Source organism: Megalobrama amblycephala, linkage group LG24, assembly GCF_018812025.1.
Source record: "Megalobrama amblycephala isolate DHTTF-2021 linkage group LG24, ASM1881202v1, whole genome shotgun sequence".
NCBI classification, from domain to species: Eukaryota; Metazoa; Chordata; class Actinopteri; order Cypriniformes; family Xenocyprididae; genus Megalobrama; species Megalobrama amblycephala.
The window spans coordinates 12,086,588-12,104,855 of record NC_063067.1 but is presented as its reverse complement, the minus strand read 5'-3'; the positions used below and the strand labels follow the sequence as shown (position 1 = coordinate 12,104,855).

General features: G+C 35.1%; 1 protein-coding gene across 1 annotated transcript in view; it reads left to right on the top strand.

The window, feature by feature from the left end:
* The window catches only part of itga5 (integrin, alpha 5 (fibronectin receptor, alpha polypeptide)), a 59,963-nt gene that overhangs the window by 19,135 nt on the left and 22,560 nt on the right, over positions 1–18,268 (top strand). The window contains exons 3-18 of the mRNA XM_048177798.1: positions 6,188–6,288; positions 7,683–7,839; positions 7,930–7,991; positions 8,083–8,128; positions 8,841–8,969; positions 9,062–9,106; positions 9,474–9,517; positions 10,427–10,480; positions 11,366–11,418; positions 11,503–11,711; positions 12,931–13,131; positions 13,221–13,266; positions 13,413–13,526; positions 15,256–15,311; positions 15,948–16,105; positions 16,668–16,805. Coding sequence (XP_048033755.1) covers positions 6,188–6,288; positions 7,683–7,839; positions 7,930–7,991; positions 8,083–8,128; positions 8,841–8,969; positions 9,062–9,106; positions 9,474–9,517; positions 10,427–10,480; positions 11,366–11,418; positions 11,503–11,711; positions 12,931–13,131; positions 13,221–13,266; positions 13,413–13,526; positions 15,256–15,311; positions 15,948–16,105; positions 16,668–16,805 — 1,613 coding nt within the window. The remainder of the gene's footprint in view (positions 1–6,187; positions 6,289–7,682; positions 7,840–7,929; positions 7,992–8,082; positions 8,129–8,840; positions 8,970–9,061; positions 9,107–9,473; positions 9,518–10,426; positions 10,481–11,365; positions 11,419–11,502; positions 11,712–12,930; positions 13,132–13,220; positions 13,267–13,412; positions 13,527–15,255; positions 15,312–15,947; positions 16,106–16,667; positions 16,806–18,268) is intronic.

Here is an 18,268-nt window from a genome sequence, read left to right as displayed (position 1 = left end):
TAGCTAGCAAGTTTTGAAATGGGTAAATAGAGATGGTTTTATGCAATTTATTTGTCACATAATCTAAAAAAAATCAGATGTTATTGGTCTGTGAAAAAAAAAAAAAATCTACCTACCGAAAGGAAAAAAAAGTCACTGGAAGAAACTCTCTATTTTGTGGCTGTCTTGTAAGTGCCTGCATGTTAACATTGCTTGCATTGTTGGTCGTTGATCTACTCACCATGCCTAATTTCTGATGTGGCGGTGATGTAAAACATAAAAAATGCATTTTAGTAGGATTCAGATTTCCATGCACTACAGCAACCAGGAAAAAGAATAAGCTGAGACCATGACATACACTCTATCAATTGTGAATTGTCTCTTGCTTGAATCAGAGTCCTAAGAACTGATCCAAGTTGCTGAGTATGTAGAACACATGTCAGGGGACAATGAAGTGTTCACAATCTCAGTAAGAGACTGTTGGCTTCCTTCCTGCGGAATCAAAGTCTCCTCTGAAAATCCAAGCTGTGATTTACTGCCTATTACTCTTGCACGGGGAGAAATATTCCGGCAAAAACCTTTTTACAGATCCGTTTTTATATATATATATATATATATATATATATATATATATATATATATATATATATATATATATATATATATATATATATATATATATATATTTTTTTTTTTTTTCTCTCTCATGATGCACAGCTGCATGTTCTAGAAAACAGTCGGCGACGTCATGTATCAGATTTTGCTATATAGGGCTGCAAGCATGCTTTGTGTTTATGAGTCATGTAAAACGTCATGCTCTTCATTTTATTACATTTGACTTCAATTAAAACATAATTTTGTTTTGGTTTAACTCAATAGCCAAGCAGAAGATCATAATGGAATTACGCTAATACCCTGTGACGTGTGATGCATTACAGGGGCTGGTTTAGCCTTGGAGGTTAATGCTTATCCAATGATCATTCAATTAGATGTCAGTACTTCCTGACAGATCCAAAATGATTGATATTTTGACAAGTGGTTTTTACGCAGTTTTCTTTAGTCTCAGCAGTTAGGCGATAACCTGAAATAAAGCATGACAATAACCACCCTTTTCAGCACTTCTTGGTTCCAGAAGTATTTTATTTTTATTTGTAATTTAATTTTTTATTTTATTTTTTTTTTCATTTTTAGTTGTTAGTTAGTTAGTTAGTTAGTTAGTTAGTTAATGAGTTTGTTTGTAAACAAATGTCATTAAGTGGTTAAGAGGTCGTGTCAGGTCTTTCTGGTCTCAGTAGTCAGGAGGCTAGGTTCTGGAATAAGTTTTGTTTTGATTGTTTTGTTTTCCTGTTTTATTTTATTTTGTTTTCCCATTTTAATTTATTTGACGTTTTGTTTTTTATTTTGTTTTTGTTTTATTTTTATTTTGTTTTGTTTTATTTTTCTATTTTATTTTATTTTCCCATTTTAATTTTATTTTTTAGTTTCCTTTTTTATTTTTTATTTTCCAATTTTAATTTTATTTTTCCCTTTTTTGTTTCCCATTTTATTTTTATTTATTGCCCCCCATTTTATTTTATTTTATTTTATTTTATTTTATTTTATTTTATTTTATTTTATTTTATTTTATTTTCCCATTTCATTTTAATTTATTTTCCCATTTTTATTTTATTTTTTAGTTACCTTTTTTATTTTTTATTTTCCCATTTTAATTTTATTTTTTCCCATTTTATTTTTATTTATTGCCCCCCCATTTTATTTTATTTTCCCATTTTATTTTAATTTATTTTCCCATTTTTATTTTATTTTTTAGTTTCCTTTTTTATTTTCCCATTTTATTTTGTTTTTGTTTCCCATTTTATTTTTATTTATTGCCCCCCCATTTTATTTTATTTTATTTTCCCATTTTATTTTAATTTATTTTCCCATTTTTATTTTATTTTTTAGTTTCCTTTTTTATTTTCCCATTTTAATTTTATTTTTTCCCATTTCATTTTGTTTTTGTTTCCCATTTTATTTTTATTTATTGCCCCCCATTTTATTTTATTTTATTTTCCCATTTTATTTTAATTTATTTTCCCATTTTTATTTTATTTTTTAGTTTCCCTTTTATATTTTTTATTTTCCCATTTTATTTTTATTTATTGCCCCCCCCCCCCCCCCTCCCCATGTCATAGTTTAAGAGCTCTTGTTAGCTCTTTCTAGGTTCATATGTTATCATTAAAAATCTATTTTGCTCTGGAGAAAATAAATGACTGTTGTACTCTATTTACAGTTTACACTGAGTCACAGCAAATATATCAAATGAAGATCTCACCACTTAAATCTGGGCTTGACCCTGCGGCCACTGATGCGCCATTGGCTTCTCTAAAAGGTTCACATAGTACTTCCTCCTGCCTAACATCCCTCAGTCAGAGAGAGCATTAGCTTAATCATGTCTTCAGATCTGACCTCTTTCCTCTTCCTCCCCGATAAGAAAATAACAGAGAATCATGAGAGAGAGAAATGAGAGTGGGCGGGAATCAGAGAAGAGAGAGCGTTGACTCTTGTCTGTTCTCATTTCCCTGTCTCTCTGCGTCTCCCCAGGGACACTTGATGTGATGACTGAATTTAGCCATGTGGCTCGTGCCTTCCGCTACCCCTTCCTGACCCTCCCTTTCTCTTACACAGATCTAGATACTCCACTAATGGGGTGGTTCTCTCATTGCTGAAAGAGAGAGGTGTGTGTGTGTGACCTCCTCACCTCCACCATCCCATGAGAGAGTCGGCCAGGTCGTCTTGGCCTGACTCCAGGAACTGAGAGCACTCATAGGATTAGCAGTCGAGGGAATTTTGATTAAAATGGCTGTATATCACAGCAGAGGTGTCTCTTAAGGTGCCTTAATTGTTGGAATACTTCCTCTTAAATCCTCTAGGTTACGTCAGCATTAGTCTCAGGTTACCAGACTAATGTCTGGTCTATATTGCAGATTATTCTGGCCAAGAACCACCCACTTAGACATGTAAAGTAGTTTCACTTTTTATGTGACATTTAAGATGAAATTGGGTTTAACCTTGAGCAAAACAATGTCTGTTTTAATTTCCAGTTGACAGCAAACAAAATGCTTGAATATCTGTCAAAGATTCACTTCAATGATTCAAGAACCAAATCCAATTACTAATTCTTTCACAGAAGTGAAACCAATTGTTAGTTGGTTTTAGTTTAGTCTTTTTAGTGGGTGGGATATATTAGGCAGCAAGTGAACATTTTGTCCTCAAAGTTGATGTGTTAGAAGCTGGAAAAACAGGCAAGCGTGAGGATTTGAGCGAGTTTGACAAGGACCAAATTGTGATGGCTAGACGACTGGGTCAGAGCATCTCCAGAATTGCAGCTCTTGTAGGGTGTTCCCGGTCTGCAGTGGTCAGTATCTATCAAAAGTGGTCCAAGGAAGGAACAGTGGTGAGCCGCCGACAGGGTCATGGGCGGCCAAGACTCATTGATGCACGTGGGGAGCGAAGGCCGGCCTGTGTGGTCTGATCCAACAGACGAGCTACTGTAGCTCAAATTGCTCAAGAAGTTAATGCTGGATCTGATAGAAAGGTGTCAGAATACACAGAGCATCGCAGTTTGTTGCATATGGGGCTGCATAACCGCACACCAATCACGGTGCCCATGCTGACCCCTGTCTACCACCGAAAGTGGGAACAGTGAGCATGTGAGCATCAGAACTGGATCACGGAGCGATGTAAAATGGTCTGGTCTGATGAATCATGTTTTCAGTGCACAGATTCAATCTCCAATTGCTGTAACTCAACGGTATCTTGCATCAGAGTCTTAAATAATCAAAAGGGAAATCTCATCCAGTTTTGGGAAGCTCTCTCCTAACCGTATCCAAACAACACCCTTTTCCCCACCTTCCCCGCTGAGCTTTATCTTCCCAGCTGTACACCTCACCCATGATGTGGAAAGTGAGATAATTGTTAGTTTTAACGGTCCACCTCCATCGACGTTGACTGATTCTCGTCCCACAAACTGTCCTCCCCAACTGCGCACCAGTTTTACATTTACCGGCGTCTTCCATATACCGTGTCTTGGAGCTCAGTACGCACACTTGAGTTTTCAGTTGTAAGGAATCTCACAGGGGCAGGGCTGCTGGTTTTCCTGCGTGATTCTTTAGGCCTCTTTACTTTGGCAGTGAGAAAGGGAAAGACAGGGAGGAAAAGAAAGAGAAAACCATCACCCTGGAGGTGACCATAAGGCATATATCCTCTAATGTTATTAGAGGGCTCTAATCCCCACTGCTTTCCTACTGGGGTACCAAACATCCTTGAGAGAAGGAAACAAAAGACGTCTGGGGAAAAGGAGGTGTGTGTGTGTGTTTCTGGGTTAAGGGGTGGTTTGGAAAGGAAAGTGTACAGAGATGACAAGTCGAGGGAGATAAAGAAACCATACAAGATAGTAAAAGAATGAGTGGGAGATTGTGACTTAAACAGAGAAAATAATGAAGTGGAATTCTTAGAAAGGGATGACAGACTTTGGGAAAAGGAAGAGGAAGGTGAGGGGTGCTGTGAACTGAAAAACGGAGAGAGTGAGTGTGTGTGTGTGTGTGTGTTTGTATCTGTAGGAGTGTATCTGACAGATAGCTTGAGCTCCTGTTTTGCTTGGATGGGGATTCCTGGCACCGTTTTCCCATTAAAAATGAGACAAAGTCTTTTTAGACAGTAAAATAGGGTCTTACCAATTGGATGAATCACACAAAGTAATGTTTGGGTTATATTTCACACTGGAATTGAAAATTATGTTTTGCATAAAGATTTTATTAGGCCTATTTTAGGAAAATGAATTGTTTTATTTTTATATTATGATATTTTTTAATGACAGTTATGCATATTTCATTATATAGCATCATTACTGTGATATATGTGTGTGTGTATATATATATATATATATATATATATATATATATATATATATATATATATATATATATATATATATATATATATATATATATATAATATAACATTTTTTTTTTTCTTTCTGAATATATAAATATATTTATATAATCATTTATTTAAATGTGTGGGTGTGTCTTTTTATTATTATTTTTTTTTTCTTTCTTTTTTGTTCCTGAATACTACCACAGTTGTTAAAGTTGTATTTAAAATTTGGTAATTTTAAATAATTTACAGTTTAATTGATTTGCGTTTGCATTACTGACAGCTTGGGTGTGGGTTGATTAATGATGCCTAATAATGAAAATAATATTTTGGCAAATATAATTATAGATTTGGTTTTCTTTATGCAAAATGTAATTTCCTATTCTTCTTTTGATTTGGGGCTGCATTATGATCCAGACATTTCTTGACAGTTTTCGTAATATTAACCCACATAACTTGAGCTCCTGTTTTGTTTGGATGAAGGTTCCTGGCACAGTTTCTTCCCTCCGAATGAGACCAGGCCCTCTTCAGAGCCAGCTGAGAATTGTGTTACCGCCAGTTGTACCTTTCACTCATTTCTCCTCTTCCTCAATCTCTCGTTCCCCCTTCCCCTCCATCACACCACAGAACGCTGTTGCATCATGCTTGTAATTATGGTGCAACTGAAGAAATGTCTGTGGCAAAGTTCAGTTTGGCAGTCAGGGATGGGAATGGAGTGTTTTGAAGGCTTTTGGTAGACTCAGTTTGAATGTTCTGGCCTAGTGACTCTGGCAGTTGAACCTGAGCTCTGATGGTCTCGGTGTAGTGGTCTTATTGTTGAATCCCCACCCCTCTCATTGGTCAGGACATGTCACCTTTGTTTTGATTTCAGTCCATATGTGACCATCTGTCTTTTCCCCTTCTTGTGCCAGCACTTCATGATATGACCTTTAACCTCAGTGGATACCTGAGCCTGTGTTGTGCAGTCTGTTCTTTTTTCCACCTTGGACTTTTCAGTTTATTAGGGATCTTAATGCGCTTAAAATCAACATGGAACTGCATTCACAACACATTTTACTTAAGTAATGTGATATCCTGTGGGAAATAATGTTGGGCAGGAGTTGATTTTATCCACTGGGATGCGATTCGCTTGTGAAACGTGTTTGATATTTATAGTTAATGTTTTTTTTTTTTTTCCCTTAACATTTGTTTATTTATTTAGCCTATCATTCTAGTGTTCATAAGTGGTATTATCATCATCATGTTAATTTTTATTTATGTATGTTTTTATTTTATTTTTTTCTGGCTGTAGGAGATCTAAACGTGACTGTAAATGAAACGGTGCATCAAGGAGAGTTTAAATCCCATCAGTGGTTTGGAGCAACAGTACGAGTGCATAAAGATAGTGTGCTGGTAAGATCTCATATTTTTGTCTATGTGGAAAAATAGTCAGTATAATAGCCTGTATCATACCCTCTTTCAAATCAAGAAACACAGTTATTTCTTCTAGAACATATTATTGAATGAACATACTTTGCCGTAACCCAGTTTGGGAACCACTGCTTTAGAACTTTTGCGATGACAGTGAGGTGACAGTGGGGGTACGCGAACAAAGTGGTGAGTTTTGCCATTCATTTAATTCTACCCCACCTTAAAGGGTTAGTTCACCCAAAAATGAAATTACTGTCATTAATTACTCACCCTCATGTCGTTCCAAACTTCAGAACACAAATTAAGATATTTTTGTTGAAAATAAGTTTTGATGAATTTTTATCTCGCATAGAAAGCAATGTAATTACCACTTTCAAGGTCCAGAAAGGTAGTAAAGACATCGTTAAAATAGTCAATGTGACTACAACAATTTCTTCCCTACCTTGTGAGTCTCCTACGGAGTTGACGCAGTGCAGCGCTTCCGTGCTTGCGTCCGAACGCCGGCTCAGTATAATGAGTCACATTCTGACGTAGAACCCGGAAGTTCTGCAATGTGTCTTCAGTGTATAGAGTGTAGGATAATGACAGAAATTGTTGAATAAACTCATTATTTTTGTTTTGTTTTTGCACACAAAAACTATTCTCGTCGCTTCATAACATTAAGGTTGAACCACTGTAGTCTCATTGACTATTTTAACGATGTCTTTACTACCTTTCTAGACCTTAAATGCAGTAATTATTTTGTTTTCTATGGGGGATAAAAAAACCCTCTCAGATTTCATCAAAAATATCTTAATTTGTGTTCTGAAGATGAACGAAGGTCTTACGGGTGTGGAAATGAGTAATTAATGACAGAAATGTCATTTTTGGGTGAACTAGCCTTTTAATAGGGTTAGAAAAACTTCGCCTTTATAAAGGGAGAAATGCACCTGAAAATCAATTTAAGGGGGCAAATATTGTCCCTTAATGGAAAAGGTGTGACTGAAGTCTAAGTGGAAGAGAGGGGTATGAAGAGGGATGTTAAATGCTTCAGGAGGTACGCCACTCTAAAAAGTTTGGGAACCAGTGTTCTAGAGGAAATAACAGTTGGTGACTCTAAAAATGTTCTTAAATTGTCTAAGTTTCAAATTATAAACAGATCAGTTCCAGCTCTATTCATTCCTTAGAATTCCTTTTGTTTTCCTTCTGAATTCAAACTTTCTGACTCTTTGGCTTGTGGATATAATGCTGGATTTCTGTCTGTAACATCAAAAGCCCAGGTGCTGTTCTTCATGGATTATCAAACTGTGACCTGGATTCATGGTCATGGTTGCTTCTACTGTTGACATGCATGTGGGTTTTCTGACCTTTAACTTCCAGCATTATCCATTCCATAGGCTTGTGCCCCCCTCTACTCATGGAGAACCGTGGAAGAGCCTAATCCTCCTGCACATGTTCATACTCATGCTGAATATAATGCTGAAACTACTGGCTCATGTTTTCTGTCCGTCAAAAACTTCACTAAGTTTGTGGAATATGCTCCATGTCGCACAGGTGGGCTTGAAGTCAGTGATAATTTGTTATGGCACTGTCCAATATAAGTTGTTTTATAGTGAGAGTAACATAACATGCTGTCCCTTGCAGAATTCCATGGAAGAAAAGGACAAGGCTACTGTCAAGGTGGATTCAGTGCTGATTTTACTCAGGTGAGACATTGGTAGAACTGAATAGAACATGTAATGCACATTTACTGTTTCCTTCTTCTGGTCTCACCTAGATACTGTTGCTATGTTACAGGAAGGAAAGTTGGTGCTTGGAGGACCTGGCAGTTACTTCTGGCAAGGTTTGGCTTTCAAAATATAAACTAGTTTGAGAATAGTGTCTTTTAAAAGCTCATCAGTATGTGGCATTTATATTAAGTATGGTATGTAAACTTCAATTGAAAAGTTTGAGGTCAGTCAGTTTTTTTTTTTTTTTAGAGAAATTAATATGTAAAAAAAGCATAATGTCAAAAAAAATTATATTTCAAATAAATGTTTTTTTTTTAAAACATTCTACTCATCAAAAATGTATAATGATTTCTACAAAAACATTAAGCAGCACAACTGTTTTCAACACTGATCAAAATAAGCAATGTTTCTTGAGCACCAAATCAGCATATTAGAATGATTTCTGAAGGATCATGTGACACTCAAGACTGGAGTAATGATGCTGGAAAATTCAGCTTTGCCATCACAGGAATAAATGACATTTTAAAATATATTAAAAACAGTTCTTTTAAATTTTAATAATATTTCACAATATTACTGTTTCACTGTATTTTTTGATCAAATAAGCGCAGCCTTGGTGAGCACAAGAGACTTTTGAAGGGTAGTGCATGTACCTTTCATAAACATGGATGTTTCATAATTTGACTAAATTTCCATCAGTTTTAGAAGAAAATCTCATTTTCTGTCCTCAAAATGTGGATATTTACATTTATTATTTGCATCGACTGTGACCTTTAGCTCAATGCAAATGCAATTAAAAGATCAATTTCTCCTTACCATCTTCAGGCCAATTGATCACTGCGGTTAAAGAAGAAATCGTCAAGGCCTATTACCCGGGATACTTCTTGACATCAGTGTATGGCCAGATTCAGACCAAACAGATTAAAGAGATCACATTTGATGACAATTACATGGGTACGTCTTTCCATTCTCCTCTTATTAGCTGTTGAGCATGTCACAGCATGTTTTCTGTTCCTCACCACCCATATTTTTCATTTATTTAACAGGTTACTCAGTGGCTGTGGGTGAGTTCAGTGGTGATGATGATGAAGGTGAGTGTTGTAACTCATTTAGGTTACAGTTTCACTACATTATTTTAATTTACTCATTAAAAATGGAAATAGAATGACGGAGACAGTGTTTTACCACAGATAATGATTTAATATCATCATCTGCTGTTTGAATAACTACATACAGAAGCATTAAATCGGAGCACTGTTTGTAGAACCTTTCAAAGGAAGTGTTATGATTATACCTTCTTTATGAATCCATTTCACTTAAACAAACTTTAAAACAGAGCTCTTGGAGTGCCTCGGAGTGGCTCTGATCACCAGAGTTCCTGAGGAACCAACACATTTCCATGTTTCCACTACTAAATCTTTCTCTTTTTCCTCTCTTTTTTGGCTTGCCTGCTCTCAGACTTTGTGACTGGAGTTCCCAGGGGAGTCAGACTGCATGGACAGGTGAGAGGAAGCAGTCACATGATCAACTGTGACATTTAGCCACAGAACTTTTCACTCAAATTGTGGGTTACAGCAACTTTTCAGTGTGATACATGTGACAAAATCCATTACACATCCCCTAAAGTATGACTTCAGATAAATTTGGATTTTATAACCCTTCAACCAGAGACTGTTATGATGATACTTAAAGGGTTAGTTTACCCAAAAATAAAAATTCTGTCATTAATTACTCACCCTTATGTCATTCCAATCCCGTAAGGAACAAAAATGAAGATCTTTCTGTCCCTCCATAGACAACTATGCAACTACCACTTTGACACTTCAAAAAGTTCATAAAGAGATCGTAAAACTAATCCATGTGAATTGAGCGGTTTAGTCAAACTTTTCTGAAGAGACTTGATCACTTTATATGATGAACAGATTGAATTTAGGCTGTTATTCACATATAAACATTCATCAACTCACACATCAGTTGTGGTAAACTGAAGCTCAAGCATGTTTGCTTGACGCTCGACAGCCAATAAGGTTCATTCTCATGTTACGCAGCAACTTCCGCATGAGGTTTGTTCTTGCATGTCAAAAAGGTTCGGTTTAGCTTTTGTTTATGTTCGCTGATCAATGTTTATATGTGAATAAAAGCCTAAATTCAATCTGTTCATATAAAACGATCGAGTCGAGAAAATTTGGATTATGAATTAGTTTTACGATCTCTTCATGAACTTTTTGCGTAGCTGCCAATGGAGGAACAGAAATCTCTTGGATTTCATCAAAAAGATCTTAATTTGTGTCTTATGGCTTTGGAATGACATGAGGGTGAGTAAATGATGACAGAATTTCCATTTTTGGGTGAACTATCCCTTTAATGGAACAAAAATTATAGTGTGTTGCCTTTTTTTTTTTTTTAATCAGGTTTCCATTCTCAATGGCACTCTGGACACGCTGAAGACCTTCACTGGTGAGCAGGTAAGTTTGATGACATTTATTTTATTGCCAGTATGACATTAAAACAACTGCAACATTCAGATTATAGTATTAAACTTTTGGTACATACAATGTTCCACGCTGTCTGAGGTGAAATGTGCATTGGTTTTCACCTTGTTGATGATTAAACAAACTGATCAGAGAGAATATCACAGATTTGGTTGTGGATTCTTGTGGCCAGTAAGAAACCACCTAGCAACTGCATAGGGATGCAGAGTAACAACACAGAGCATCAGATCAACAAGTTTTGTATGGGCATTCACCACTCATATTTTTAGTTTCTAATTCGTTCTATTGGCTTTTGTGGTGTAATAATATATTTTGCTAAGACAGCAGCTATTTTAGGACGTGACATTTAAACAGAGTTATGTCATTATTACTGCTTTGCAAAGCTTCATCCAACCATGATATTCTTCAAACTGTTGCACACTGATGATATAAGCAAAAATAATTTCCTTTACAAGTCTCTTTAAACTGAGCTGGAGTGCTCTGTGGTAAGCAGTAAAGAACGGATTATGTGAGGCGAGAGCTTACGGGCAATTTTCCTAAACTAGCGCCACAGTTTTGCAAATGGAAATTGTTGGAGGCCTTTAACTGCTCTGATTGCCTCAGCTGAGTAAATACAATCAAAAAGCATTTGTGTGTGCCCACCTCGGGGGGGCTAGAGAAAAGAGCCACATCTGAATCATCAAAGAGCTTTTTTCATGTGCTCACACCATAACAAACTGGAATAAATGTCAATGTATGCCTTTAGGCATGTTCATGTGACATTCATAAGATCCTGCATGTTGTTTGCATGTACAGTGTAAAAAAATTCAAATGAAAGTTTTTAGATATTAATTCACCAGATGTTCCCAAATGTTTCAGATGGGTTCCTACTATGGCTACGCAGTGGCTGTCACCGACATAAACAATGATGGGTAGGTAACCATAACCAGCTTTAGACAAGAATGTACCACAAGAATGTTTTCAGTGTTTAAGTTTGTGGTTCGTTTCACCTTCAGAATGACAGACCTGCTAGTCGGTGCTCCCATGTTCATGGTTCGTGATTCTGATGGGAGGTTAGAAGAGTTGGGTCGGGTCTACGTATACTTGCAGAATGGACCTCTGGATCTCACACCTCAGCTACCTCACCTCACCGGCACACACACTTTCGGCCGGTTTGGCAGCTCCATTACCCCTCTCGGAGACCTCAACCAAGATGGTTACAATGGTGAGAGATTTGTACAGATTTTTGCATATGTTTATCTGTCTGTTTTCAAATAACTTTATCGGTTATCGGCCGATATTGGAGTTTCTTTATCGGTTTTGGTTGTTATTAGATCTATATCGGACAATATTTAATTATGCATGCTAATTTGCCTAATGTCTACGTTAAAATTACCTTTGTAGTCATCTAAGACTTACTTAAAGTGAATTTTTTAAATGTAATTTATTTAATTAAAAAATATTTATTTAAATTATTTATTTGAATTTAAGTTTTTGTTTTTGAATTTATTTAGACAAAATAATATAAAATTGTAATATTTGTCAGATATTTGTTCATTTAAAATTAATTATTTTTTAAACTTTTTTTTTGACAATTTTATAGAATTTTAATATCTGTCATTTATCAGTTAATTTTAAGTTATTAATTTGTGTTTTATTTTTAATTTATTTAGACAAAATTATATATAATTTTAATATCTGTAATTTATCGGTTAATTTAAAATTATTACTTTTAGTTTTTAGTGTTTTATTTTTTAAAATTTATTTAGGGAAAATATGGAATTTTAATATCTGTCATTTATCAGTTAATTTAAAATTATTACTTTTAGTTTTTAGTGTTTTATTTTTAATTTATTTAGGGAAAATAATATGGAATTTTAATATCTGTCATTTATCAGTTTAATTTACAATTATTAATTTGTGTGTTTTCTTTTTAATTTATTTAGACAAATTATATAGAATTTTAATCTGTACTTTATCGGTTAATTTAAAATGATTACTTTTTAGTTTTTAGTGTTTTATTTATTATTTATTTAGGGAAAATAATATGGAATTTTATGTCATTTATCAGTTAATTTAAAATGATTATTTTTTGTTTTGTTTTATTTTTAATTTATTTAGGCAAAATTATATAGAATTTTAATATCTGTCATTTATTTAATTTCAAATTATTACTTTTAGTTTTTAGTGTTTTATTTTTAATTTATTTGGGGAAAATAATATGGAATTTTAATATCTGTCATTTATCAGTTAATTTAAAACTATATATTTTTTTTTTTTTTGTTTGTTTTATTTTTAATTAATTAAGAAAAAATTATATAGAATTTTAATATCTGTCATTTATCGTTTTATCACCCATAACATGAAAGTAATTTTCACATTTTTGGTATTGGCCAGAATTGTAAAGTCAGTGCACCCCTAATTCTTCAGTCTCCTCTTAACAGATGTGGCCATCAGCTGTCCGTTTGGTGGGGAAAACAAACAAGGATTGGTGCTCATCTATAACGGACATGCTGGAGGACTCAGGGAAAAGCCTTCTCAGGTGATCGTTGGCCAATGGGCTTCTGCTTTACCGTCAGCACTACCTGCCAGTTTTGGTTACGCCCTTCGTGGAGGCAAAGACCTGGATAACAATGGCTACCCAGGTGAGAAAATTTAGTCTGTTGAGCTACCATAATCCCCCACCCTTACTTCTGAAATCTAGTTTAAGACCATGCTTTTTTTGTTGTTGCAGATCTCATTGTTGGTGCATTTGGTGCGGACACAGCCGTTCTTTACCGGTCAGTCAAAGACATTTTATACATCTAAAATCTATGACAGTTTCCACAAAAATTAAGTAGCAACTGTTTCGACATTGATAATGGTGAGAAATGTTTCTTGATAAAACTGTTTAAAATGCTAAATACTGATGTTATGTCATTTCCAGGTCTCGTCCCATTGTGAACACCAGTGCCACCTTAACTGTCTCTCCAACTATGATTAATCCTGAGGAGAAAGTCTGCACCATAAGCCGTGGGAACGAGACCCAGCATGTGTCCTGGTATGTCTGCCATCTTGTTTTGGCCAGAACTTGTTGCATTCATGGTTCAATGCAGTAAATAGACTTTATTAGGCCTGACAATTTAAAGTTTATCCAAATCCTGAGCATTCAACAAGCAATAATATGGGACAAGATCATGATATTTCACATTCAACATTTAAGCGGCATTGAAGTGCACTTATGTAGGAATTTTAAAAATCTAATTTAGTAAATTAAGGTTACTTAATTATAGCCACAGTAAGGCTTTGTGTATCAGGCCGCGCATATGGAAAGGTGTAGTTATGCTGTCAGCAGATGCTTTTCCAAATGGTTTGGACACGCTGTGCTGGTTGAGAACATGCCAGGAAGGTGGCGAAAAGCATGAAATGGCCCTTTCCCTCCTCCATGACGTGCGTTTTTGAAATATGCATCCTATCTGTGGAGGGAAAGGAAACTCCACGGGGCTGGTCTCCATCTGACGTGAAACGTCTGTGTCTCCGCCTGTTCTGTTTTATACAGGGAAAGTTTGTATACGTATGTCTTGATTACAAGTCGTTGCCTAGACACACAGGCTTTTGGGAGAGTTTAGAGAGCGAGAGAGAGAGGTCTAGCAGTGGCTTTGAATGAGATATTGTTTAGTGGTGGAACACAGCTGGGAAACATCAGGACGCACTGAGCTACGCACATGCGCACACACACACACACACACATACACAGATGTATGCTGAGGCTTAGAAACACACATGGGAACACAGTGCGTTTATTGCACAGGTCAGAAGTAGCCTGGATTGTGATTTTTCATTTTTTTTTCTTCACTCTTTCACTCTTACCCTTCTGTATCTTGTTTCTTTTGTGTTCTTTGTTTTGTGTATCTTTTTTTTCATCCTTTTACCTTTTTTTTTTTTTTTTAAACTTGTCTTTTGAACTTTTTCAGACCTTTTTTTAAACGTACAAACTTTTTCAATCCTTTTCTAAAATGTTTTAATTATTTCATTCAAACTGTCATTTCATTTAAACTTTTTTTCAAAAAAAGTTTTTCTTTCTTGATTTCGGTTGAACCCTCATTTATTACTCTTAAATAGATAGATAACTAAATTGCTAATAACTTAATTAGACAGTCATATATTGTTTAAAAATTTGGGGTCAGTTTTTTTTTATTAATACTTTTATTCATCAAGGATGCATTAAATTAATCAATAATAAAACTAGAGACATTTATAGTGTTACAAAAGATTTTTATTTCAAATAAATAACTTTTTATCCATCAAAGAATCCTGAAAAAAATGTATCACGGTTTCCACAAAAATAATTTTCAACTGATAATAATAAGTATTTTATTTCTATTAGAATGATTTCTGAAGGATCATGTGACACTGAAGGCTGGAGTAATGATGCTGAAAATTCAGCTTTGCCATCACAAATTAAAATAGAAAACAGTTATATTAAATGTTAATAATATTTCACAATATTACCATTTTATTGTATTTTTGATCAATAAAATGCACACTTAGTGAGCATAAGTGACTTTTTTCCCAAAAACATGAAAAATTCGTACTGACCCCAAACTTTTGAACGGTAGTGTACATTACATCAGTTTCCTTCCTTCCTTCCTTCAAGCTGTCAAGCCATATAACCTTAGGAAACAATAATAGCAAATATTTCATAGCCAAAGAGATCCAATGTGTTTCTAATGCCTCATTGTAATAAATCCACTTCATCTCTCATCATTTGTCTGCTGTGCTTCTTACAGTGTCAACCTGAGCTTTTGCCTCTCAGCCAATGGGAAGCACCTACCAAATCATCTCGGTAAGCCACATCTGTTCACGTTTACCTACCTATAGGATCCCCTTTGTGAAGTTATCTTAAATATAATTCCTTTTTAGATAAGAAACCACCTACAACACCCAAGCATTTTGGTGCACAGTTATTCTAGGTCTAATTTTTGTTTAATTTCCTCACAACTTTTTGCACCTAACAGAGCTTTCCTTGCCATTCCCATCCATAAGCCTTTCTTTGGCCATACACAATGTATTTATTCAGTAATTGCTTCCCTCTATTCCCCCCGGGCTAATGATACCACCATATGCCATGCTATTACAGGCCTAGACTATGTGCGAAGAATAACGCCTACTACACACGCTCGGATAACTGAGCACAGGTGCCATACATCTGAATGGCATGCAAATTCCTTCATGCCCTCATGCCTTTCGATCAAAAGCATTATGGCTTTTCTTATAGTCATTCTCTTCAGGTTTTGGATGATGATAAAACCTAAATATTTGGGAGAACTTTCCACTCTTGCCAAAGCAAAACGGTCTGATCTAACCAATAGGCTTTGAGATTTAGTGCTGTGTCAGCATGGCGCTGGCCTGCACCTGTGTGCGGAGCCAACGCGAAGGCAATAGATTTCTAAATATATCTGTTAATGGGTCTGTATTCTAGAGTTTAACATCGAAGTTCAGCTGGACCGTCTGAAGCAGCAGCAGAAGGGGGCCATACGGAGAGCTCTGTTTTTCGACACCCAGCTTCCAGCTCTGCATTGGACAATGAAAGTGCCAAATGGAGGCAAATGGTGCAGAGACACTAAGATCTTCTTACGGGTGAGTTTTAGTAGTTTTGAAGGGTTTTGAAAATTATGTCATTGATTACACACCCTCATGTCGTTCTACACCTGTAAGACCTTCGTTCATCTTCAGAACACAAATTAAGATATTTTTGATCAAATCTGTTCCAAAGATGAACGAAGGTGTGGAACGACATTTTGGGTGATCTATACATGATGCATATTGTTGCTATCCATGATATATATTGTTGCAATTTTGTATTGCGGTGTATTGTGACACCCCTAGGTATTATTATTGCTAATCTATTGCTAATGTCCTAATGTGGCATTCAGAAGAAATGTATTGTTTAATATATGTTTTATAAGCAAGGGGATTATTGGGCAATGAGAATTAAGAGTAGGCGGGGTTGACCAATGGAAATTTGCTGTGGAATGCACCGTTTAAGCAAGTTTTCTGTTTCTTAGTACAAGATAAGTGATAAAAGTGAAGATAAGTGCGGCAACACGCGCCAACAATGCAACGAGGGATTAAGAGTGTCATTTCGTCCTGCTTTCTGACCTTTCTCACAAACTCCTGCTCTGTTTTCCTCGGAGTGTAGGATGAGAAGGACTTCAGGGATAAGTTGTCACCCATCTTCGTTGCGCTCAACTTCAGCCTGAACCCTCAAGCCGCGGCAGACAGACACGGCCTGCGGCCCATCCTCAACTACCAGACGGCGGAGCTCATCGAACAGAAAGTACGTACATTTGCTTGTTGCAGATATCCCACAATGCTTTGCATGAATAAACTGAGATATTGCATGGTGTGTGTGTTCGTCTCCCCCTTCATGAAGAGATTATCAAAACATACATCTGGGATGTTCTCCAAATGCTCTGGAAAACCGTTTGAGAGCTGGAGGAAATGTGTAGCGTGTACAGCAGAGAACTTTTCACTGTTCCACCTGGAGAAGCTCTCTGGGCATTGTGGAAACTCCACTGTAGAGGTGTTTGTGGGTATAAAGGGTTAATCGATTTCAGTTTTTTTTCCGGGTGGGCCCTCGTAGGCCACATGCTGTCTGTTTAGGTTTAATGTTTTGGGTGGCAGTTTTCTCTCGGTAGTTATTGAGACTGTGCCGAACACATGGGCCGCACTGACCATATGCAGAAACATTCTAATCAGAGGTCTTGGAAACGTTGCAGATGGAGCGATCTTCTAAAACTTTGGCTTTTTCAGGCCAAGTGGAAGCTCTTTCATTCATTATAAAGGAGCGTATCTATCCATGATAATGAAAAAGAAAAATTTTGTTTAAAACGCCAAGTTTTTAGAAATGTACTCTTTGTGTTCATATATATATTCAAATATAATTTTGTAATAATTTATTAATATTATTATTATTATTATTATTATTAGTGGTAATAGTAGTAGTAATGATATTACCCTATTATTAATATTGGATATACTGTGGATATTCATATATTGATATGTAAAATATATGCAATATTATTAATAATAGGGTAATATTACTACTACTATTGCTAATAATAATAATAATAATAATTTTAAAAAATATTGTGGATATTCATATATTTATGATTAAATAAAAATAAAATTATTTATATTATTGTTGTTACCACAATATATTTTTATGGAGTATAAATATTATACTCAAAAAAAAAAAAAAAAAAAAAAAAAAAAAAAAAAAAAATATATATATATATGTATATGTATATATATATATATATATATATGTATATATATATATATATATATATATATATAAAATAAAATATAAATATAAATATATAAATAAATATTTATTTATGTATGTATATAAATAAATAAGTAGATAAGTAAATAAATAACTTACTCTAAAATATTGCAGATTTTTATGTAATTGAATAATTGCATTTATAAAATTATTATTTATTTTCCTAATAAAAATAATTGATAACGGCAAACTTCTAAGTATTTACTTTTCAAGTATTAATGCAGTAAATTAATTCATCTACATAAAAAGCTTATATGTGGTCTTGATTTGCATAGGACTATAGATGTGAGGCTTCATATAATCGTCTTGCCTATAGATCGAGATGTTTTGGACCTCCTTCGATAAATGTTGTGAGTGATCCTGCCTGGCGTCCTCCAGTTTGCTGACCCAATCATGCTGTTTGCAGACCTTGACACTTCCGTAAACATTTGATGGTTGTTTTGGCTGAGGGT